Source organism: Scyliorhinus torazame, chromosome 4 (genome assembly GCF_047496885.1).
Source record: "Scyliorhinus torazame isolate Kashiwa2021f chromosome 4, sScyTor2.1, whole genome shotgun sequence".
Classification (NCBI taxonomy): Eukaryota; Metazoa; Chordata; class Chondrichthyes; order Carcharhiniformes; family Scyliorhinidae; genus Scyliorhinus; species Scyliorhinus torazame.
The window spans coordinates 253360464-253385018 of record NC_092710.1 but is presented as its reverse complement, the minus strand read 5'-3'; the positions used below and the strand labels follow the sequence as shown (position 1 = coordinate 253385018).

General features: G+C 41.1%; 1 protein-coding gene across 6 annotated transcripts in view; it reads right to left on the bottom strand.

Moving 5' to 3' along the window:
* Positions 1 to 3877: 3877 nt before the first annotated feature.
* Positions 3878 to 24555, bottom strand: part of LOC140410883 (transcription factor AP-2-beta-like) — a 49944-nt gene continuing 29266 nt past the window's right edge. For 4 of the 6 annotated variants that reach the window (XM_072499647.1, XM_072499650.1, XM_072499649.1 and 1 more), the window contains 5 exons: positions 22296 to 22352; positions 19782 to 19998; positions 16344 to 16462; positions 12977 to 13118; positions 3878 to 9198 (listed from right to left, as the gene is read on the bottom strand). In XM_072499647.1, the coding sequence (XP_072355748.1) occupies positions 8901 to 9198; positions 12977 to 13118; positions 16344 to 16462; positions 19782 to 19998; positions 22296 to 22352 (833 nt within the window). In that variant the 3' untranslated portion in view covers positions 3878 to 8900. The remainder of the gene's footprint in view (positions 9199 to 12976; positions 13119 to 16343; positions 16463 to 19781; positions 19999 to 22295; positions 22353 to 24555) is intronic. The other 2 variants (XM_072499651.1, XM_072499652.1) reach the window with 1 other exon arrangement.

Here is a 24555-nt window from a genome sequence, read left to right as displayed (position 1 = left end):
GGATTTTGGATTTTATGTGCAATATGTTGAGCTATTTTAACCCTAATTGCTAGGTTGCTTATGTAAACATTTCTAATTTATCCAAATTAGACTAATATGATTTTAAATAATCATAGTAACAGTTGATCATATGTAGAAATGGTGAGCAGGTCCAAGCTAACTTGATCATTTTCTAAAATTTTGTTCAATTATATTGGCAGAGTGAATATTGCCATACCTCAATTCCTGATGTACCATTCCTAGCAGTGTTAAAAGCTTTTTTTTAAGTATTCAATTTACCTATGCTAACAGACTTCATTCAGATGAGTAACAATACTTTTGACCATTTGCACTTGTCAGTATGAAATGATCTTGTTCATGTGTTAGCCCATCGAATAAGAACACATTTCAGGCAATATTTTAGCAACATTGCTGGTGTTGAGGAAAAATGTTTATTTTGATGGAGGAAGCAGGAACTTACATTCATGAGTTTTAAAAGTGTGAAATTGGTTACAACTGCCAATATCAAATGACATCACAACTTTATATTAACTGTCAATGGTAATAAATATGAATAAACATATTACTGGTTTCTTTACATATTTTCCCTTCTCAATTTCATCAGTTCCCAGCCTTATATCTGAATAGCATTGACTCCTTCCCGAGATATTATTCTGCTAACATCAGTCATCTCCCAATACCTCTGTGATGTAGACAGCTTCACCAAGGAATAGAATATAAAGGCAAACAAGTACTATCGCACTGTACAGAATTTAACGAGAAGAAAATATGTTCAGTTTGTGAATCCCACCTTAGGAAGGGTATATTTGCTTTAAAGGGCATCCAATTCCAACTGGCAGTGGCATGAAACAGGCAGTAGCAGTTCAGCCACTAAAAATTGGGCAGATGACCAATCTGCCACCATTTATCCCTACGATGAAAGGACGTAGCCATCGTAAGCAGTTAAACTGGGGCAGCATCCCATGGAACTGAGAAATAAATGGTTATACTAAGCTATCATCCCATGGAATAAAAACTGCAGATGCCGTATTTTACTTTTGTTATTACATCCCATTGAATCAAGAAGGTTAATGAGGATCTGATGAGATACATGAAATAATGAAGGTAGTTGACATAGGAAAGGCTTCTTGAACTGGCAAATCTAGAATCATCAGTTGTGAAGAGTAATATTTCTTTTGACACATGCAGGGAAACCAATGGAAAGGAAATTAGAATCAGAATTTACAGCGTAGAAGTAGGCCATTTGGCCCATTGAGTCTTCACAGGCCCTTGTAAAAAGCACCCGACCTAAGCCCACCCCTCCACCCTGTCCCCGTAACCCAGTAATCCCACCCAACCTTTTTTGGACATTAAAGGCAAATTAGCATGGTCAATCCACATAATCTGCACATCTTTGGACTGTGGGAGGAACCGGAGCACCCGGAGTAAATGCACACAGACACGGGGAGAACGTGTAGACTCTGCATAGACAGTGACCCAAACAGAAATCGAATCTGGGACCGTGGCACTATGAAGCAGTGGTACTAACCACTGTGCTACCACAACTGACAGTCTCATTGCTCAAAGTAAAAATACTCAAACTCCAATATCAGATGGCCCTTGATTCCTGACCCAAAGAAGGTAGATTCATTGATGGGGTAGCTGGAGTGACAACAGCCCAGGTTGGTCTTGTAGATCTTGGTGGGTTACTTTATCAGCTCCTGGCCACAAAAGAACAAAGTATAACTTACCTTTTTCAGCCTCATCGACCCAGTTGTCAGATACTGGATGGCACAATTTATTTTAAATCAAGAAAACATAGCCTATGACTAATTTCTCTCTGGAGTCAAAACCAAAACTCCTTGCTTCCAACTGTCATTACTTCCTTCTTTCATCTTCCAGCTTTACTGGCAAAATTAGGTAACGCCTAGTCACTACTTGCAAATCCACCTCACCTCTATCATTCATTTCAACTTTAGTGGTGTCCAAGCCATATACCATGGCCTTCAGCTTGGTTCTCAAATATATAAATACATGAATTTTATTGCAGAGTTTAGGACTAGAGAAAGTTAACTAATCAAGTCTTCTTTGTTTTCTGAAAATCTGAACAGACAAATAAAATTGAAAAATTAACTTAGTGGGATGAAATAGGGCCACAAGACCAACCACCAAACATTGGGCAGATGGCTGATTTCTAGTACTCATTTTGCCCCGCTACCAGCATTTAGTTTTTCTTCCAAAGATTTTTGGCTCATTGAGCACATTAGGCCATTACATTTTTCCCATTATTTCTTTGTTAAACAATATTAAATGCTGCCTTGGTTCTTCGAGCAATTTTGCTGCAGAACCATTAAAATGTTTAGCAATGGTAATATATCAACATGTAATCTTCCTTCCCGCAACCTGGGATCATACCCACCCCAGAGTCAAAGGATAAAAATGTATTTTCCTTATCATCATTAATGAGTCTGTAGGAATTAATTTGTCCACCCTCAGTTTCTAGTGAATCAATTATCAAGAAACTGCTAAGCCTTATGCAGAATCTGGTGATTGATTGCTCATTCAATTCAAAGAGGCCAAAAAATGAATGGTAGGGAAATAAAATAATGCAATTTAGTGGGCGACATAAAACTTCCAGAATTGATATCCATTACCTTCATAAATTAAAAAATTGCCAAAAGAAAAACATACACTTGAAAAAGGACAATTTGAATGAAATTGATTTGCATCTTTTTACAGGGGTTTAAAATCAATACAGTCACATCTTCATTCTTTATATATATGGATAATGCATGTTACATAGCCCAAATTCACAAGTTGGCTTTAAGAAACGAGTAATTTTGAGAATGTATGTATTATACATGAGTACCACAATAATTGTCCTTTAGATGCATATGAAAAGAGTCCAGGCGCCCTCAGAAATATTCTGGAGATGATACTTAAATTATATTTTAAATTGCGTAAGAGTGAGAGTTCAGTATTCGTATATGAAACCCGTCACTATCGTCATTTCAGTTATAACTTCGATTTCAATAGTCAAGAAATATGAAATGGGTAAGTCTCCAGAATGACAGACTTGACAGGCGAGTGCAGGTGGTAAAACGAAAGGTCAGACCTAACCTGACCTAGCAATTGGGTTAAATAGAAAAGCCTTGTGTTCATTTCTTGTTTCCTGGAGAAACAAAATATGGATGACGAAAAATAAGTTGGGCTAGAACCAGAAAAGACTTTGAGGCCATTTGGCCTTCGGCTTTTATGAATACTTCTTTGCGCGGGAATGGTGTCTGCCAAGGCCACACTTTCTGGATGGGCGCTTCCAGCAGCAAGGCGGCAGAACGAGACCACACATTATAGCCTCATATATAGAAGTGAGGGTAGAATTATGGGCCATATGTGGATATTATTGCTTCTATTGTAATCTATTTATATGAATGTATTTGTTTGCTATGGCCAACGGCATCAAAACATGTAAAATAATTTAATTATACCGTTGCAAGTTCCTGCCGTTGTTTTGGAAAACAGCTGTCAAAGAAATATCAAATAAAACATTTGACAATCAAACGTTATTTGCACGACATAAATGTCGATAACTCTGCAAGGACACATTCCCCACTCCTCAACGACGCCGTGGACAACTCTGCCATTTTCCTTGGCTGTTGGCAAATCTATGCTTCAACGTCCATCTCTGGCTAGTAAAGTTTGTCCACAGCACTGAAATGTAAGTTTTAAATGGTACAATCTGTAACTTAAATACATGTCTCGACATTAAAACATCCTGAAATGCAGCTGGTTTATTGACGTGACACTGTTTCAGACCTTTTAAAAAAAATCTCAGGAACAAATGCGCGCTTATACTTTTGGTGCGTTTTATTGCTTTACTGAAAGAGAGAGAAAACCATTGAATTTCGGAAGCCAAGGTTTATTATGTGTTCGTTTGTTTCTTGAAGACAAATTGGTTTTCATTCAAACAACCAGTAGGTGGACAGACCTAGCAACATAATCTGTCTGAAAAGTGAAGCAGCATCACATTTAAACTGAATAAAATACAACAAAATCACAAGGTACTCAACGTTTTTTTTTCTTAAAATGAGACCACAACTGGACAATAAACAAGTTCTACCCATCACCTTTACAATGTGTCTAGTGAACAGAAATCAGATAGTGGACTATCTAGCGTCAAGCATTTCAACCCACTCACAGAGGTATGGAATCATAGATAAATACCCCGCTACTGGCTCACCATATTTACAATCCCATTAAATTAACATTAAATAAATATATACAAACATGACAATGACAACCCGCCCTCCCCCTCCAAACTGATTTCCAAATGGCGATTCGGCAGAACTGATGTTCCAAGTTGTATCATTGTTTGGAAATTTTAAAAAGAAAATCAGGTTGCCTAGACACCAGAGTCAAAACACATTTTTTTCTAGCATGTGACAAGGATGGGAACGGTCCAAACTACGATACCTGCTCATACGTGTTTTTGGCACATTGGGAGAATTAGTTCAGAGCACATTTTGTACAACGTGGCATCCAGTCTAAAGGTGCAAGCAATTTGTCAGGAATTGAGTGTTCTTTGAGTGTCACACTCTTCCATTACGTGAGAGAAAGGGGTCTCCAGGCAGGATTGTTGAAGGCTACGATATTTTGTTGAAGTTAGGCGGTTTCACGCTCTGGATGCGAATTGGGAGGTTGCCATATTCAGTGTTAAAAGTTGGCACTCAGGGAAAGGGTATTCATTTGAAAGGTATGGCAAACAGGGATGTTCAGACTGAGCTCGCGTTTTTAATGTATTTCTGCTGCAACAATTATACTTAATTTACAATAATATCGATTGGCAAATGTTTGTTCGACACATTTTAGCTGACGATTCTTGAAATCAGGGTACGATTTGTTTCATCTTGCCAGTGAATTTTTGGTTAGTTTCTCCAATAATTGGGACCATTGGGTGGAGGTGGCACTCTCCTGCCTGTATCAGTAAGGGATTTATTGGATGATAATGATGCACTTCAATCGATTTTTAAAAAATGTTTGCGCTAGCCAGTGATAACTGCAAAGGTTTTTGTTAATCGGTGGTTTAGCAAAGTCAGAGGCGGATAGGTCAAACGCCGGTATAAATGCGTTAGCTCTGTTCATTTAGTTTACTTGATGAATTAGAACATCAATGTGGTCAGAGTTTTAATCTAATTCTTGAGTAATTTGTAATATTTCTTCATCATCAATTTCTAACTATTTTCGGTTGCACATTGGACTCTATAGTTTGTAATGTTTAATGGCTCTTTCCAAGGTTAGAGTGGGGGGGGGGGGGGGGGCAGTGCAATTTGTTATCCTCACTTTACCAAAGAGACAGTTACGATGGATCGAATGACCCTCTTTTTGTGCTGTAAACTTCTATGGCTGCATATTTAGAGACAAGAGCAAAATTGGCATCAGGCAGCTGAAGGTAAGCTGAGCATTTCATTTGTGGGACATTTTAGACCTCTGTTACTAATCTTGCATGTATCTCAGTTGGCTTTAACTATGAGGTTAATCAAGTCTGCGTGTGTCTTTTGAACTGCAATGACCCCGGAATTCCAGGAATCCAGAGTCACCAAATCTGAAGCACAAACTGCTCCTTGTGCAGTAATTCCTCACCTGTTCAGATCCTTTGGGGGGGGGGGGTCGAGGTGCAAGGTAGCCGGGGGGGGGGGGGGGAGGGGCTTATGATTGGTGGAGACAACAGAATGAAAGCCTGTATTAGCCCTGCTTATTTGACAGTGTTACAACTTATATTTACTTTATCCATTCCAGTGGGGTTTTGACAGAGTGGAAGCGGATCATAATTAAATATAAAGTGGCGCTAGAATTGCTGCATCAATATCAATAACCACGCCAAGTCAAGCACTGAGTTTTACCCGTCGAAATACCAACTTTGTACTTCGTTCAGAACAAAACAGTAAGAGATTATCATCAAAAGCGAGTGGACCTGGGACCACGGAAGTCCTCAGTACAGGAGTTTGGGCTGTACTGTCTTATCTTCGGCTAAACATTAATTAATCCCTTTATCCTCACGATTTGGAATCGATTGTCATTTACCATTGCCATCAGTTTTTTTCGATGACAGAGGCGGCCCTGAATCAGTGAAAATAAAATAGGCAGCAGACAATATATTTCAGAAATTGACTCTTCGCTTATTTCACTCTACTTACCACATCATTCTAAAGAAAAACTCCACAGAATAGCAGTGACCCTTGCACATCGGTTTGTTTCCCATGCAGGATCCCTGCGAGCTTGGCCTTACTGTCAGCGATGGTTTGCACTCAGAATTCCAATGTATTTTGTTGAAAAAAATATTCAAAATGATCAGGATCCGTGTGGATTGGCCAAGACTGCACTGTAACTGCCCAAGTAACAAAACAGTCAAACATTCTTTTCACACCTGAATGCTCCCAGGATTTCAACATTCTTGCTATATATCTGATACGTTGGCCCGTTTTTGGTGTTGGATTGGCTTTGTGTCCCTCAGGATAGAGCACTCCGCCACACACCACCTGTGGACCCACCGAGAAGCACCGGCTTGTGGCAACTCTCCCCCTGAAATGCACAGCCTGGGGCGAAAGAAGTGGAAATCAAGGGAAACACGCGAAAATGAAACTCTTTCTCAAAGGAGGTTTGAATTTTGTATAACATCCCGTTGTTTTACCGTTAACAAAAACATTAATTTAGTAGGGTAATATAACTATCCGCATAAGTAATGAGAAATGTTGTTGGAAGACCAACTACTGGAATACAAGACTGTAAAATGGCTGTACATTACAGAAAAAACGCATGGTGTGAATATGAGCAATACGGAACAACGACCATATGGCGAAAATGTGAAAATGAGAGGTGTTTTAATAGTTATAAAGACCATATGGCTGTCCGACAGATTAATATGGTCCAAATTGTTGAATGTAACAATAATGCATTGCTTCTCGAACAATCCGAGTTCGTCGTTTGCATCCAGTGCTTTACTAACTGTTCATGTGCGTCGTCCTCATCCCACCCCGTCAGCCCTTGCAGTGTCGCCATTTAACTGGTTCCAAAATCTTACGCAGGCGAGTTATGAGTGCAGCGCTGCTCCATTGACCGAAGCACAATAGATGGGAAGCAATTCGAAATGTTTATACATTCATAACTGATTAACCTTTCCCGACCCGTGAGGACAGAATTCGTTATCCCTTCCAGGAAATACAGAAAACAAACACAGTTAAGAAACAAGAACGTTGTTATTGTTAGAAGAACGCCACTCCTTTAGTCTGAGAGCCCCAGGACTTCCAGCCAACCCAGTTCCTAGAATCTGCATGCTAATCTAAATCCATAGTTTACAGGCCCGTGCCTGCTGACCTGCATGAACCACCGCTCCCTTTTAAACCTTGCCCTCGTTCTTTTTCTCAGTGTACATGCTGTCATTTTAATGGAATAGTGGGTAGGGTGTTACCTTACTTGTGTATGAGTATAATGGACTGACTACTAACGATGAATGTAGACTTGAATATATATATATGTATAATATATAAACAAAAAGACAACCCTGACAAGTGTCAATGGCGCAATTTTGAAAGGAATTGCTTTTCGGACCAGCAAATATTTCAATGACTGCAACTTTTCTTCCTAACTGAATATATCAGGCTTCACTGGTACTGTAATAGTCCATATGCTGTATCCGCGCGACCTCGGGCCTTGATCGCTGCTAAAATCTCCCCTCTACAGTTCCGGCCATCAGTCCATTAGGTCGGCGCCTTGTGTAAGGACAGTGGGTTCACTGGCATACTCTGTCCAAACTCGTATTAAGCAAAGTGCCCATCAGCTGAGGTCAAAAAGTACTTTGGGTGGAGATGTTCCTGACTCGTCCTGTGGGCTGAGGGAGGTTGCACGAGAAGTTCAGCGTCCTTGAAGGGGTAATGGAAAGGACTTTAAAAAAAAACTACCGGAAACAAGAAAATGCCAATGTCGTACTGAGCATTTAGGTAGACGCTGCCAAACGCAGAACAAGTATTGAAAGGAAGAGCGGTTAAATTTAATGATGTGCCGGAATGTACCAATAATTAAATACCGTGCGTCATGGGGGGTGGGGAGGTGGACCACTGCCCATTTCTATTATGCGACGTTCCCTTCTCATTAATCTCTGTTGGATTTCAGTCTATCTCTTTGAAGTGAGCTCACTGCCTGTACTCATTCTGCTTTTCGCAGTTATTTTTTGCAATGCTGGTGTTCACCTTGAACTTGATCTGACAACTGCAATGGAGGGTGAATAATTATCTCGTTAGAGCTCCGCTCGCGTTTAGATTCATGACACGCTGAAGGTGATGGTCAGCAATGCCACTGACTGCAGGGTGGTGTTTGGAGTTAGAATGAACAGGTACATGTCATTGTTGTCACCAGATATTAAATTGAATGTGCAAACCATTAGAACATGGATAGTACATCTTTTCTTGGCTCTATATTAAAGTTAATGTATCCAAATGGGGCGGGGGAGGGGAGGGGGCGGGATAAGGAGAGCTCTTTAAAGTTTCTTATGTTACCTGATAGTCATTTTCTTTTTACTGGAATGTTTCCATCCTCATAACATGCAGAACTGTGCACCGAAATCGGACCTGAAATGAACGTGGGACCAAAGGATTTTGATAATAATATTTTTAAAAATCAATTCGCAGTCGCACAAGGGGATCTCGGAATCACCTGCCATTCTGACATTAAATGGAAGTCAAAATGTTTGCAAAATTGGAAAAATACCCAAGAAAAAAGGTCTTGATGCCTTGCATCCAGGTCCATATTGGTTGCAGACAGTTGACCCAGTGTTGCTCCGTTATGTGTGCGTTGTTGTCCTTTCCAAGTCAATAGAAGATTTTTTTTATATAAAGCTACAGAAAATAAAAAGTTTGGAGGACTGTTTCTCATTTCCTGTTCTTTTCCTCCTTGTCTCCAGTCTTGCTGCCTGCCTCACCACCAGATGTGTGTCTATTTGGGTTGTTGTTTAGGAACATCTTGTCCAGTCCCTTTAATGCTTCCGTCAGGTAGTTCTGGACAGCTGTGAGAGCAGCACAAATGGCAGGAGAGCCAAAACCATGCGTAATGAGGCTAAAGTGAGTCAAACAGCTCTGGATGCCTGGGTCTAGGATGGGGTTGGGCCTGGTGTTCCCCAATGGAGATCTATCCTGTGCCAGCAGATCTGTAAATTCTTTGCAAAGTTGCCTGGGGGTTAAGAAAATAAGACAAGGAATGCTGCCGTCAGATAACACAAATCAGATGTATGCAATGCACATTATTCGGTTGCTATGGAAATGGTTTTAACCCCGCCCCCCAACCCCCCGACCCACACCGTGATTAACGAAGAGCTGCCTATACGGCATTTAGTTCCAAAGTATACGAATGTCTACAATAGACTCCAACTACAATTGTCAAACAGTTCAGGATGTTTTTAGTGGAATCTCATATGTTCTCAATTCCACAATGACCTACGGATGTGAATCTTTCTTTGATTTAGTAAAGAATGGCTGCAAAACTAAATATAGAGTAATGTTATTGTGACACAATTCTATTGAACGCAACACAAGTTCATTGCGATGAACGAGTTAAGGTTAGGTTACACGTTTACCGGGGGTAATTTTTCAACCAATAAAACGTGAGTGATTGCAGCATAATTTGGTCACTGGAAACAAATATCTTGCACCTTAGAGGTGCGCGATTTCAGAAATCATTACAAACCAATACCCAGGCGAAGACAAGGAAAACAAATCCAAACAGAGCATTTCGCAATCGACACTCAGAGGGCATGAAATCCTCAGGGGTATTAATATTTAAAGAGTTAAATCGCAGCGACCTGCACTACACTGATGGATTCCAATGAACATCAAACAGTTCTCGGAGTTTTATATTTCCTGGCAACTGGTGGAAGTAAAGGCAGTCATTGCATGTTATAAACAGTGCTCTTGTTTAATTTCTGATAAGGTGAGGATGTATTTTTTTGGAAAGAACATTATTAAGTATTGAGTGGCTGGAGAGGCACATTAGGCCAGCTCGCTGCTCTTTTACTTCCAGTGGCTCGGGTTGAATGCAGGTAGACTGAGGAATGAATGTTTGTTCTGTTGGTTGTCGGAATTCAATTCCCCGGGGTGAGAGGTGGGGTTGGGTGATACGGTAGAGGTTGAATCTCGGCATTGGTTTACTGCTCATCCACGGGGAGAGCCAGGAAACTGCGGGAAACTGCGTGGGCTCTGCGGGACCATTCCCCCAAGTTAGGGCGGGCCAGTGGAGACACTTTCCACCCCAAGTAAATTCACCACCCCCTCCCTCCATTTGAGCAAATGGATATTTAAACTCTGCGTCTAAGGGACTTGAACTTTAGCTTGACATCTGAGATACTTTTTGTGTCAAGGTTAGTGTATAAGTTTAGTCTAATAGGAAGAAAATCGTTTTAAAAATGTGTCTCTGCAAGAGGTGATATCACCCTTGTATCTAACATTGAACGCAGTGTAATTTCTAGCCCTCGTTTAATCTGGGGTTAAGGCCCGCCACAGGGCCATACCCCTTGTACATTTTCCCAACCAACCCGGTGAGGCTGAAAATGTCCACAGGGTGCTCTTATCTCCAAAGATTTAAATTCCACGCATGAGCAGGACTATCTTAGTTGCCTGGGTCGGACATTTGCAATTCCAAACTGAGAGTACAAACTAGTTCCTGCATGGTTGGAATTTATACCACAGCCACCCGTTTCACACTGGCAGCTACTGTATAATTGCAACATAATGCTGCTGCACCTGACCTGGAAATAATTAATATTTATACTGAGCGCTGAAATGGAAATGTGCTCCCATTTCCAAGTATTAGCCTCCTTCAACTTGACGCACAAATGATCTCACCCAAACAGCCTTGGAATAAAATATTTGAATGGTAAAGTTTAACAGCGAACAGAAGTAAAATCTCAGAACGTTGAGAGGTAGTTAACACGCTGTGAATTATTTATCATCAAACACCCTGTTGCCAACTGGATTAACAATTTCCCAAGTATCGTTTTCGGAATGGTAAAACTGCTGCCTGGACTAATAGTTAGACATTTACTTCTGTTTCTAGCTGCTCTGCATGAGGTTCCATGCCAATGTAATTGACATGCAATGCAGTGTACGCCGTTGCATTCCTTTGAAGATCATGTTTTCTTTGTCAATGGCAAGAGAATATTGAACTGGGAATGATTACAGGACAGCAATTTCACTAAGGAAGGTTTACATAACACAAACTGCGAGAAGGAAGTCCAAAATGATTAGTGGCATCGTTTCAAGCCTAAATTAACATGCAGCCATGTAATCATTTCCATTTAGTTTGATATAACAATGTATACATTGTGACGTTCCTAAGGATCCACTTAGTTTCCCTACACCAGAATATTGTGAATTTGGATGCTATATACCGATGCTAGGTAGATCTATTCTGAAGAAATGTGATTCATTCACTGGTTTAATGAATGATGAACGGTTGATTTCGGGGGAAACAACTCAATTACTGCAATTTAAACAGAAATAACTTATTCAATTAAAAAACCCCAGAAACATGTATTTGAATAGTCTTCAATAACCATGGAATTAGTCATATCTAAAGGACGCATTTGATAGAAACCTTGATATCAAAACACAGGATGAGAAAAAAATGGAGAACATGGAGCCAAAAATATCTGTTATCATTATTATCAATATAATTAATGATGTGAATTGTTGAATAGTTAACCCGAATCTTTTGTAAATTGTGCCAAACAGATCACTGTTTTATACATGAGCCCCTAATAATGAAGCTATCAAAATGTGACATTATACGCTTCCTTCATTTGAACATCCCCAACAGGGACAAAGGTGCACCACTTCTATACAAAGCCGTTGATGGGCTGGGGGTGCTGGGGGACAGCGGGGGAACGCAGTTTAGTCTGGACAAAATATATTTGTAGATAAACCGCAGAGATAATTGGTGACATTTCCTCAGAGTCAGGAATCCTGATTCCAACAAAATACACAATGAAGTATATCTAAAAGAAATAAAATGTTTGCTTTTATTTTGCGTTCTCCATCTCCATTGCCCCCCACCCCCACCTCCGCCCATGTTTTCCGTGTGTGGCAAGGTAACCCACACATAACAGAGATGCATAAGGAAATTGCTGTGGGAACATTCAAAACGCCTGCATTCATCGTCCTTGTAATTTTTTTTTACTATGTAAAGTAGGAAACGTTCACTGTGAAGGATTAATGGCAGGGAAGCCAAGCGCTTCTAGTCTTCAAAGAAAAAGAATCGCCTGCAAGCAATTAAACTTCTGAGATTGTAATATCTTCTGACCCGGCGGAAAGAAACAATTAAATTCAAATCACGTCTAGCGAACATCTGGACAAATTTGCGCAAATGATTTTTCAGGCTTTCCCCTCCTCAAATCATTGGTGGGAATTTGGGATATGTTCCTCAATAATATTACAGACAACCACAAAGATATGTTTAAATACATTATTATTATCTTTGTCGGACCTGATTGAAACTGCTATAACTCATTCAGGTTTGGGGAATTTATTTATGTTTTGTTCTGAAACCTAAATCCTTAACTCCAGTATACTGCTTAAAATAAACTGTGGCTTAATTATTTAAATGTATCTATCAGTTTTCACTCACTTTTTCAAGAAGGAAATTTTAAAATAAAGTTTTGGGGTCTTATATTTAGTGAGAGTTTTTAAAAACGACATAAAATTAGCGATCAGTTTATCTAATGCACTATTTTGTTTCTCGCCTACTCCAACTAAGCGTTAATACATTGTTCAAAAGATGTAAAATCTACAGAGTTTGAAGCCTTCAGTAAAACACACGCTGCTTTATGCAGATACAAGACATGCCACCTAATTTCAAATATAGCATTTTTTTGATGTATCGTTGCACCTACAAGATTAACCACAACCGATTGATCCTGCATGCCTCAAAAGCAGGCAAGAATAAGTGAATGACTCACTTTGTGGCCAGAATCATGTTCTTTCGGGAGTGCAATTCGCTGGGATCTGTATGCTGTCGGTTCAGGTAGTCAGCCGCAGCTTTGGCAGGGAATTCTGTTTCACAGATATACCCAAAATCTCGGGCTAAATGCACGGCTTCACCTGCAAGACAGAACCAAAATTACTTCAATTTGCCGTGTGCAAGTTTTCACCTATATTTCATATATACCAATATCTTCAGACATATTTATCAAAGGGGTGGAAAGTGAATGAAGTAAAGGAAGAATTGGATCATGAACACTATTTACCATGCATTTACCTGCGCTGTTACAATTTACATTTCGAGAATTTGTGCACGTTGTACCGTGCGTTGCCAGTACCAATAGTATTAAGTGCCCCCCTCTCGGGTAGGTTATTGTCGCTTAATGCATCAGCTCAGGATACTCTCTAGCAGAACCTCCTTTGAGAATTCAGGAGAATCTCCAAGCTGAGAACTAGCTGGCTTCCCAATATGTTATATTCTTACATCTAATAAATGTAACATTGAGACGATTTGATTAACAAATATGCATATGCTAATTAAGAAATCCCTGTCTCCTGCCGGCGAAACTGGAAGGAGTAGTGAGGTTAAAAACAAGTTATTTGGGGTTAATATTTTACAATACACACCATTCTAATTTATAATATTCCAGTTTTGCATCATTGACTTTGAAGGCTAGATAGATAGATAGATAGATAGATAGATGATAGGATTATATATTAACAATAGAGTGGAATGAAATGGTGAGGGGCTACGGAGGAAATTGGAATGAGTGTAGGAAGCTCTGATTTGGAGCTCATGTGTCTCACTTCCAGATTTAGACAGATCTTTAGCTTATACATAGTTCATAACCATTAAGCTCAAAATGTACTCACACATCTAGTTATCGATACAAAGTGGCTTATAACTACCATGTGAATATGTTGTTAAAATAAGCCTTGTAAAAATCTAAAGGAAACCTCTGAATTAATTAGCTTTTTTTGCAAAATGGTGGTCATGTTGTTACCTTTTGGCCTACATATTATGTGTTCAGTTATTAAACAGCACATGAATGTTGCTTAGGTTATAATGTTCTATGATGGTTTAGTTTATTTATATCATTGTGGTTAAGGTGTTCGATGTTTACCTCAGGTGGGGGTTTAATTATTGGCTGTAGGCAATCTAAAAACAAAATACCCGTTGGACCACATTTATTGCAAAGCAGTTGATTGTTATGAAGGGGTTGACTGTGGAACATTTATCTTTGAAAAGATAAATATTGTAATTAAACGAAGGACCCCCAGGAGTTTCTAACAAGCAGCAACTGAGTGTTACTTGCCAGAATAACAAACTGCAACAGTGAAGTGTGAGCTTTCAGAATGTGATCAGTAATGTCTGATGGCACTCATGCAGAAGCAAAAAGAATAATTACAATCCATCTATCTCTTTGTCTATCTGTCATGGGATATATATTGTGTATATGGATATCCGTCTGTCTTTGCTGCTGTGTCATCCAACGAGCTGTTATTCAGCATTCTCCACATAGAATGTTGGGAAATCACCTACTGTACTTGCAGAAGAGAATGAGTGACGTAAATTAACATTTTATATATACCATGTATTGCCAAGTGTGGCTAAATAATACGGTTATTTCCACTAAGGACAATAAACTACCATACAATAAGCAAGACATTTTAATCTGAAGGAAAATATTTTTAGATACTACCATGTACAAACTTTGTGAGTCAATTAGGTGCAGCTAAAAGGCCAAATCCTCATCAAAAAATTTAAATTGCCGAAACTGATCAGTAGTCTCGTCCCCTTCCCCACTCCTGCCCCCTTCTTCTCTGAGAGGTGCGTTTCCAAATGCAGTCTAAACAGCGCAAACCAGCTAGAAAATACCGATTCCCTACATAGTTATTTTAAGTATGCATATGTACTATTAAGAACACTCTACAGGGAGTTCCATGTCACCAACCTTGCCCGCCTAATGCTGATGTTTCAGAGTACAGCGGAGGCTGGGTAACACTACAAAGCCCAGCTCTGGGGGGGGGGGGGGGGGGGGATTCCAGTACATAATGCCCACCCCTTCAGTGGTGAATCTTTTCAAACCAAGTGCTTTGCAGGAGATAGCTTAGGTCCTGCATATGAAATTATCATCAGTACTAAGTTATTCAAACAGATACCGGTTCTGCTAATGATGTTGACTTTTATTTTAAACATGATTTATCCTTAATGATGGCGTTGCCATAAAACATATATTCATAAAGTGCAACTTTTCGATTTCTGTTACATCTTCTAAAGAACAGAATTGGAAAAAAGTTGGTGGAATCAGCTCACTAATGTTAAACATTCATTATGTTGGCCAATGTAGGAACAATAATTGTTTATTTACAAAAATGGTATTTAGAAAAATGGCAGATAGGTGTCTGTCAGAAGCCATGGTAAACAGAAAAGGGGTATATATCTACCATGCCAATTTTCCTGTTTTGAACCATTCAACAATATTATAGAATATTTCAGTACTACGACTGGAAGAATGCACAAGGTCACTATGGATTCTATGTTTCTTTTTTAAAGAAACAGACAATTAATTCCAACTAATAGAACCCTCCTCTGCTTTAGTAAAATTAGGCGGGCTTGCATCATTTATTGAGAAAGGATATGATCTCTCTACATAATTGTGCACACATTAATGATAGTGGTTCTGCTGAACACGTTTTGGCAGACATTAATGTGGGTCTGGGGAAGCGGTGCTGAGAAACCACGAGTGAAAAGTAACAGGTTCAAAAGTACTTCATAGCTGTGCACCGGAACATAAATAGAAACATAAAGAGGTAGATTGAAGTGTGTGTGTGTGTGCACATGCGCACATACGCGTAACTAACTTGTTGAAAATGCTGTTACCTATGAATATTTGAATACAAGTAATCATTAATGGAGGCTAGCCAAAACCCCTTACGGCCACAAGCTTTCTAATATTTATTATTATTTATGCACAAAATACGTTATTAGTTAAATTACTTAATTAATGATATAATTTTTCTTGGAAGTTCAAATAAATGGTTTACTTAAAATGTTTTTTTGATCGAGAATAATTTTGATATTCTGGTCACTGTTTTTTTCAACTATCTTTAGCACATTTGGGCATTGTTCAATGTACAAGCTATATATAGAAGAGAATGCAGTGAAAGTACATTCCTGACATCATGCTGAATATTGGTACACAAACAATCGTCGCTTTTCTTGCCCAGAGGATGATTAAAATTAACTCTTGTGGGCGGCATTAATTTGGGGACAATCCTGCCCCATCAGATGATCAATCCAGCCGGGAGGGTTCCTTAATGAAAGTGTTCCCGTGTCTTTACCTTCTACGAGTGAGGTTAGTAAAGTGACATTTGCAGCTTTACGTCTGCCTGCAGGTAAATTTAATCCGATCTTCTCCAGCTTTTCTCTCAACGACCTTCCACCGTTTTTCGATTTGGCTCTGAAAACAATAAAGGATATATTTTGAAACTCTGCAATGGAACAAGTAGCCTTCTTTAAACTATGTGTGTTTGTATGTGTGTGTGTCTGTGTGGAAGTTGTGGAACTAACTGTTCCGTGACTCTAATATTCCACGCGTCCAGAAGATTCCATACATTCCGGAAAAGGAAGACACTTTTAAAAGATGACTTTGCACACGAGGTTCCAGCGGAAATTTATAATAATACCCATGGGCCAAGTCAATTATTTCTTAAAGATGCAGTTTCGTCTTAATGCTGAGCTGTTTTGGATGTGTATGAACCCAAACGTGGCAGTGTAATTGGAAGTCAAATCCCAAGGGAAACCCAGTCCACTAACATTAGGGAATGGTGACATCATGCCAAGGGACTCTGTCTCCCGCCATTTTGAGGTCACACGAGGTGCAGCCTAACGTTATGTCATGGCAAGGCCGGACCTCAAAATGCTGAATTGGTCAATTAAACGATGTGACTACTTTATAAATTTACCTTTTTTTTTATTTTAGAAGAGGATTTTCTCTTGTTTCCTCCAATCAAGATTGAGTCAGCCAGAAAGGAATCCTCTGTTTCTTATTTCTGATTGCATTGAATAGGGAGGCACAGTGGGCAGTATAACCTTGGTGAATTCATTACCTGCTCCACCGGTCTAACAAAATGACTGCAGCCTCGGGGCACTGAAGCATTGGGGTACAACTGAACATCTACTTGTGCTTTTGGGTGACCATTGACGTGAAGGTGGGAACGTCCGGAGGTTCGCCAGTGTACTAAAGCTTATTGGGGTAAGGTCGCTTCCAAAAGATTTTCTCCCAGCACTTTTGAGTTTCTAATGGGTCACTTTCACTCCCAGAAATGTGAAAGTGCAGTTTTAAACATACCCAGACTCTTCATTACATCGCCAATAGCTGACATTCCTGTTTGTATTCTTCTGAAAGTTAAAATGCGTGCGTTATGGGGACGGGCTTATTTTCATTCTTTTATATTATATGAATTAGGAACAAGAGTCGGTCACTCGGTCCCTCGAGCCTGCTCCGCCGTTCAATAAGATCATGGCCGATCTGATTGTGACCTCAACCCACATTCCTGCCTACCGCTAATAACCTTTCACCCCTAGTTAATCGAGAATCTATCTGGCTCTGCCTTAATGGGAGGCACGCTAGCACAGTGGTTAGCACTGTTGCTTCACAGCGCCAGGATCCCAGGTTCTGCACCTTCTCCTGTGTCTGCGTGGGTTTCCTCCGGGTGCTCTGGTTTCCTCCCACAAGTCCCGAAAGTTAGGTGAATTGGACATTCTGAATTCTCCCTCTGTGTACCCGAGCAGGAATGTGGCGACTAGGGGATTTTCACAGTAACGTAATTGCAGTGTTAATATAAGCCTGCTCATGACACTAATAAAGATTATTATTATTACAAAATATATTCAAAGACACTGCTTCCACTGTGGTTTGAGGAAGAGAGTTTCAAAGACCACAACCTCTGAGAGAAAATATATCTCCCAATCTCTGTCTTGGATGGGCGAACCATTGGGCTGGATTCCCCAAAAATGGGGCTATGTCCCCATGCCAACGTACAAATGCTGGAGTTTCACTTCCCAGTTTCCTGCAAAAACGAAATGGCTATTCATTTACTTGCAGGGGGCTAGCAGGGACCCGGGGAGCTTCACGCAGCTTTGGCTGCGGATACGGGCCCCTCACTTCCGCTTCTGAGTCTGCGCATGCTCCGGCGGTGGCCTCCAGTGACTGTGGCGAGCACGATGGCGGATTCGGACCGCGGACCAAAATCAACAAACAAGGCCCCCCAATCGGCCATGCACCGCTGCATCGGACTGGTCCCATAGCTGCCCCAGCTGCCCATAAGCCCCCCCCCCCCCCCCCCCCCCTGCTTGATTCCTCCAAACCCACCAGCGCGGCCGCAGACTGAGTCTGCAGCCACCGCGCGAGAGTCCCGACTGGCCATACCACATTAGTTCCAATCCGTCGGGAACTCGGCCGGTCGGGATTATAGTATTGCTGGGCGGGCCTCAGGTAATGGTCCCCCAGCTGCGCGGGTATTTCGCGGTTAAGTGATTCTCCGGGGGCCGGAGAATTGCCGGAGTGGCGCTGGGCCCGATGTGTTCGGGAACCTCGATTCTCCGCCCCCACGCCAATCACGACTTTTGAGTGGAGCTGCGGAGAATCCAGCCTCTTTGGTTTTAGATTCTCCCAGAAGATCCTCTCCACCCAGGCATGACCTCTCGGGATCTTGGGTGCGATTCTCCACCCCCACGCTGAAGTTGCCGCGCCGTCGTGAACGCCGTCGAGGTTCACAACGGTGCGGAACGGCCCCGGTCCCGACCGATTCAGGCCCTGACAATGGGCCAGGTTCGGGGCCGCATCATCTACACGCGCCAGGCCTTGTCGCCCGCGAAAAAGTGGCGCTGCATAGATGACGCAGCCGGCGCCGCATAACGGGCGTCATCCGTGCATGCGTGGTTGCCGTCCTCTCTAAGTCCGCCCCGCAAGAAGATGGGGGACGGATCTTGCGGGGCCGCGGAAGGAAGGAGGTCCTCCTTCAGAGAGGACGGCCTGACGATCGGTGGGCACTGATCGCGGGCCACCCCACATTTCAGGTAAAGCCCGGTGCAGGATCCCCCCTCGCCCCCCACCCCCCCCCCCCCCGCAGGCCGCCCCCCGAGCATTCACGCACCACTCACGACTGCAGCGACCAGGTGTGGACGGCGCCGGGGGCAACCCGCCGTTTTGGCCTGGCCGCTCGGCCCATCCGGGCCTGAGAATAGCGGGGGTGCCAGAGAATCACCATTTTCATCAATACTGTACACAGTACTTCAGCTGTGGTCTCACAAAACCAGGATGGTGTTCTGATCAGTACCCTATTTTTTTCATTTATTTAAAAGAACGAAGCATGGGAGGATCACCTGTGTTCAAACATCCTTACCTTTGGATGCTTTGTGACTAATTCCACACAGTGGGGTATTTATTAGATTTGCAACTAAGTTTACACATTACACATGTAAGTTTGAGACAGGAGGTTAAGGCATAACTGAATTCTTACATGTCCACTGACATCCAGCTTTCTGTTTCAATGGTTATTAATGTAATGTTCGGAAATTCTGAGAAAGGACAAACAGTAAGGTGAATACGAATATGCCGACTGAAGTATTGTGTTGTGTTAAAACATGCGCGATGGACAGAATTGGCCACATATAGGAAGACACAGGAGTTCAACGCACCTTGTAACACCCTGTATTTTCCTGGACATTTCTTACGTATTCATTTTAAAAGGTTGGTTTCTGTGTTTGCGACCTACCTTCTCAGCACTCCCCCCAGCAATGATGCGTTCAGACACTCTGGTGGGGACAGGCGCCTCTGGACTTCTCCCACGGTCACTTTGTACTTGGACGTGGAGCTAAGCAAGGATAGGCGTCCTGGCACCGAGCAGAATACCTCGTTATGGTTAGCAATTCCACCGAGCAGATTGTCTTTATTCATCATCAGAGACGTGATATTCTTTTGAGGAAGTGGGACTGAAAGAAAAGGACACAACAGTAGAAGTCAGCGCTGCGTCACTCTAAGTACAGGTGCCATCTGACACCGAATATAAAAGCATTAAAATTTAATCCAGCAAATACCATTCGGCCCAACGTTTCTATCTCGGTACAATTGCAGCACATTTTGTATAATTAGCACATAACAGTGAAGCTAGTCGATCTCTTGGGGAATAATTCTTGCTTCAGTAATGAACTAAAAATCTGGGAATATGTATATTCATATTTCTGGATTGTTTCCAACCTCTCTTCCCAATAAAGCACTTTGGGGTATTGCCGCGAACGTGACCTAACCGACATTCAATTCTCTTTTACGTTAGACGGGATAAATCATGTCTGGTGCAAAATAATAATGTTCATGGGGAATTATAGGTTTCTAAAGTGGAAATCAAAACTTGGTGAACCAATAAAAACCGTTCCGGGAGGAGCGGGATTGAAAGATGTCTCCTGTACGCCTGTACTGTATTCCTCCTGAATATTTGTCAAGTTCAAGTAATTTCAAGATTGGGCAGAGTCTGCAGCTATTGTAGTGACTGGAATGAATTCGGTTGTGAAAAAAAACTAATGTTCATTTAGAATGCATTATTAATTATAGTTGACTTAACGAGCTATGGCAGATGGTCCCCCCCCCCCCCCCAAACCACCACCACCACCACCACCACACACACATGCATAATTTCTATAATTTAAGATTGATCCAATTTAAAATAAAAAATAGAAAATGGTATTTTATTAACATTATTGGTAGCAACGAGATAATTGTTGCATGTTATCGTTTGCAATGTATATTAAAGAGCTACAGCAACCCATTAATTAGCACAAACTAACAGGCAAAGGCTGACACAATACATACATGTCCCAGCATTATTTCCTTAATCCCTTCAAAATATTTTGCTACCGATAAAACAAAAAGGGACGGCCAACAATCCACAAGTGCTGATTAATGAGAATAAGGAATAGCCCTGTCTAAATTTATTCGCAACATGAAGAACTGCTGGCTTCAGAATCACTTTAATTGCATCTTCTTTCGTTTTGCACATTTATCAAATTCCTTTTGCGTCTACCGTTCAACAATCCTAAGTGATGTTTAAAAAACTTCAACATTCAAATTCAGGGCAGTGTGCCTTTGTGTCCACAGTATGTTTACTTTGTGAATGTGTGGCTTAAATGATTTAACCAACAAACGAAGGAAAATATAGAAGCCAGTGCCAAGCAGGGTCATAGACTTTCCAAACTGCGTTAAATCACTCAATTGTTGATCGACTTGGAGAAATCCTCCTCACCAGATCCTTTCCAAGATACACAAATAATTATAAACAATTTCGGTATTTTTATTTATTTTCTCGCTCTTTCTCTCTTTTATATAGTTGGCATGGCTGGTTAAACTAGATGGTTCGAATCGCTACAGCCCAACAGTATAGGGAACTGAATTCAAAAACGCCGCGGAAAGCTAAATGTTATGATATCAGCGGTGGTGTTACTCATTTACTTCCCTCACTTTGTGGGGGTCAGGAATTCCTTCGGGAGTAATTCTGCAATGATACCATCCGCTTTCAGTATTTAACAGTAAAGATTATCCGGGAAAATTTCACAAAATTATTTCGCAACGAGTAAAAGAATAAAGGTTTACTTTGGTGATTGCCGTAACTGATTTTAAGTCCTCTTTTATATCTACCCTAGGCTTGCTTTCTGCTGGTCATCCAACATGTTTATCTTGAGCATTGAAAATATCATTTATTAATTAATGTAAGGCAAAACGTGCTTATAATTCGAGGGATCTACAGTTCCCACGCTCGGGCCACGTATCAATTTCCACTTCAGGTAAAGTGTTTTTTGGTAACAAGCTGGCGAGTGCTATCCAGTCCCTTCCAGACAGATCTGTAAGCGTTTTGATGAAACCCAGATGGTCTCGGAAGCCGGTCTGTTTCCAAATAATGTTGAAATCTGGCTTGCGAACCAGCAATGCTGTCACTAACACATTTGTAATGCAGTTAATTGTCCGCCAGTTCAGAAGGAAACCATCGACTTTAGTTTCATCTGTTTGAATTGGAAACTGCCAATTGTGTTGGAGTGTACATTATCGAATCCCACTAGGGTTCTCACTCGAATTGAGGAAGAAAACTCCAATTCCTGTTTGGCTACTGCGCCAGCAGCTGGACACGGTGTCACTCGGCAAGTTTAAATCTTTAGACAGGCTGATGAAATATCTACGGTGGCAATTTCTGTACGAGTTCACGATTGTGTTGCTCTACACTAAAATATGACCAACAAATTACCCATTTGGCAAATAAAGGCCGGAAAATGCTGGAAACCCTCATAAGGTCCGACAGCATCTGTAGAGAGAGAAATACAAAGTTTTCAGAGAAATAGAGAGGAGTCAAACTGGGGACTCAAAATGTTAACTCTGTTTCTCTCTCCGCAAATGGTACCAGACTTGCTGCGCTTCAGCCCCTCGCCCCCCCCACCCCCACCCCCGCGACCACCGCAACCAGCACATTCTGTTTTTCTGTCACATCTCCAGCATCGGCAGCATTTTGCCTTCACGTCAACATTGCAAAGCTTTCCGGTTAAATCTCACTCATTTCAATCCGACTGCAATATTGCAGTGACGTACGGTCACCAGATCCGCCCATTTGTTAGCGTGTTCCATCGTCAAATTACTTTCACCGCCCCCCCCGCCCCCCCTCTCCCTGACCACATGAAGGGCAGCCAGCGTACACGTCTTGTCAAAGAACTTCGACACAGGAAGTCGAGCTAGTTCAATTGGGCCTGTCTTTCATTTGTCGAGTGAGGCGAAATACATGAACACTTTTAACAAGAAAAAGTTTGCTCGGAAGTTGAAAACAAAAACTAATGCAAACTTCAGAAGAGCCTTTGGCCACTTCGAAAGATGAGTGATTATAGTTGCATTCCACTGCACTTGCTATTTTGTTCGGTTTACGGTGTATCGCGAAACATAATTCATCTAATTGTCATAATTTCCTGTCTGGCTTGTCCAGAATGCTTAGATCTTTCGCCACGTCATGCTAAAATCCCACATGAAACATTAATACTTGTGAATCTATATAAACTACTGGCTACAGGGTCCATGGATTTGCAGACAATCCCGAATCTATCAGATGATTCCCAAGCTTGCTAAAACTAATTGAAAAGCATTACTGTCCTAATGCAAACTCGCTTCGGTCACTTAAGCCTCTTAAGATGTATCTTACTTTAGCTAGCACTTTAACATTGATGTATATATACGGGTATGTTAGTCTTAGCGTTTCCAGTCAGCTATTTCTATATCAAAAGTGAAAAGTATAGGTTACGGTTTAAATTTTCAATGTGCTGAAGATCATGACAGCTGAGAGCTTCGTGAATCATCTCTATATTGGAATATCCCGCAACCTCGAACCATTGTTATTAACGGGGCAGTAAATATGCCCACATTAGAAACGAATATAGATTTCTAGCCGCAATAATCTGTCCGTCTATCTGTGTATGTCTTGTCGTTTTTTTAATGGAAACACTGACTGATACTAGATCAGTAAACACATAGGTATAGGTATTGTCTAGATCAGGAAATACACAAGGATAGATATTGCCTGGACCAGTAAATATAAAGTATAGATAATTTCTAGATCAGTAAATACACCAGTATAGTTATTATCTAGATCAATAAATACACAAGTATAGATATTGTCTGGATCAGTAAATATAAGGTATAGATATTGTCTAGGTCATTAAATACAGTAGTACAGATATTATCTAGATCAATAAATACACAAGTATAGATACTGTCTAGACCAGTAAATTCACCAGTATAGATTATCATAGAATTTACAGCGCAGAAGGAGGCCATTCGGCCCATCGAGTCTGCACCGGCTCTTGGAAAGAGCACCCTACCCAAGGTCAACACCGCCACCCCATCCCCATAACCCAGTAACCCCACCCAACACTAAGGGCAATTTTGGACACTAAGGGCAATTTACCATGGCCAATCCACCTAACGTGCACATCTTTGGCCTGTGGGAGGAAACCGGAGCACCCGGAGGAAACCCACGCACACACGGGGAGGATGTGCAGACTCCGCACTTTCAGTGACCGAAGCAGGAATCGAACCTGGGACCCTGGAGCTGTGAAGCAATTGTGCTATCCACAAGGCTACCATGCTGCCCTAGATATTGCCTAGACCAGTAAATACGCAAGTATAGATATTGCCTCGATCAGGAAATACACAAGTATAGATATTGTCTAGATCAGTATATACACCAGTGTTGATATTGTCTAGATTAGTAAATGAACAAGTATAGATATTGTTTAGATCAGTAAATACACCAGTTCAAATATTATCTATATCAGTAAATACACATGTATCGATATTGTCTCGATCAGTAAATACACAAGTTTGATATTGCCAAGGGCATTAAATATACAACCAATAATATAGCCTAGACCAGCTAATACCCCAGTACAGATATTGCCTAGACGAGTAAATATACAAAATGGATATTGCCTAGACCAGTAAATATACAAATATAGATATTGTCTAGA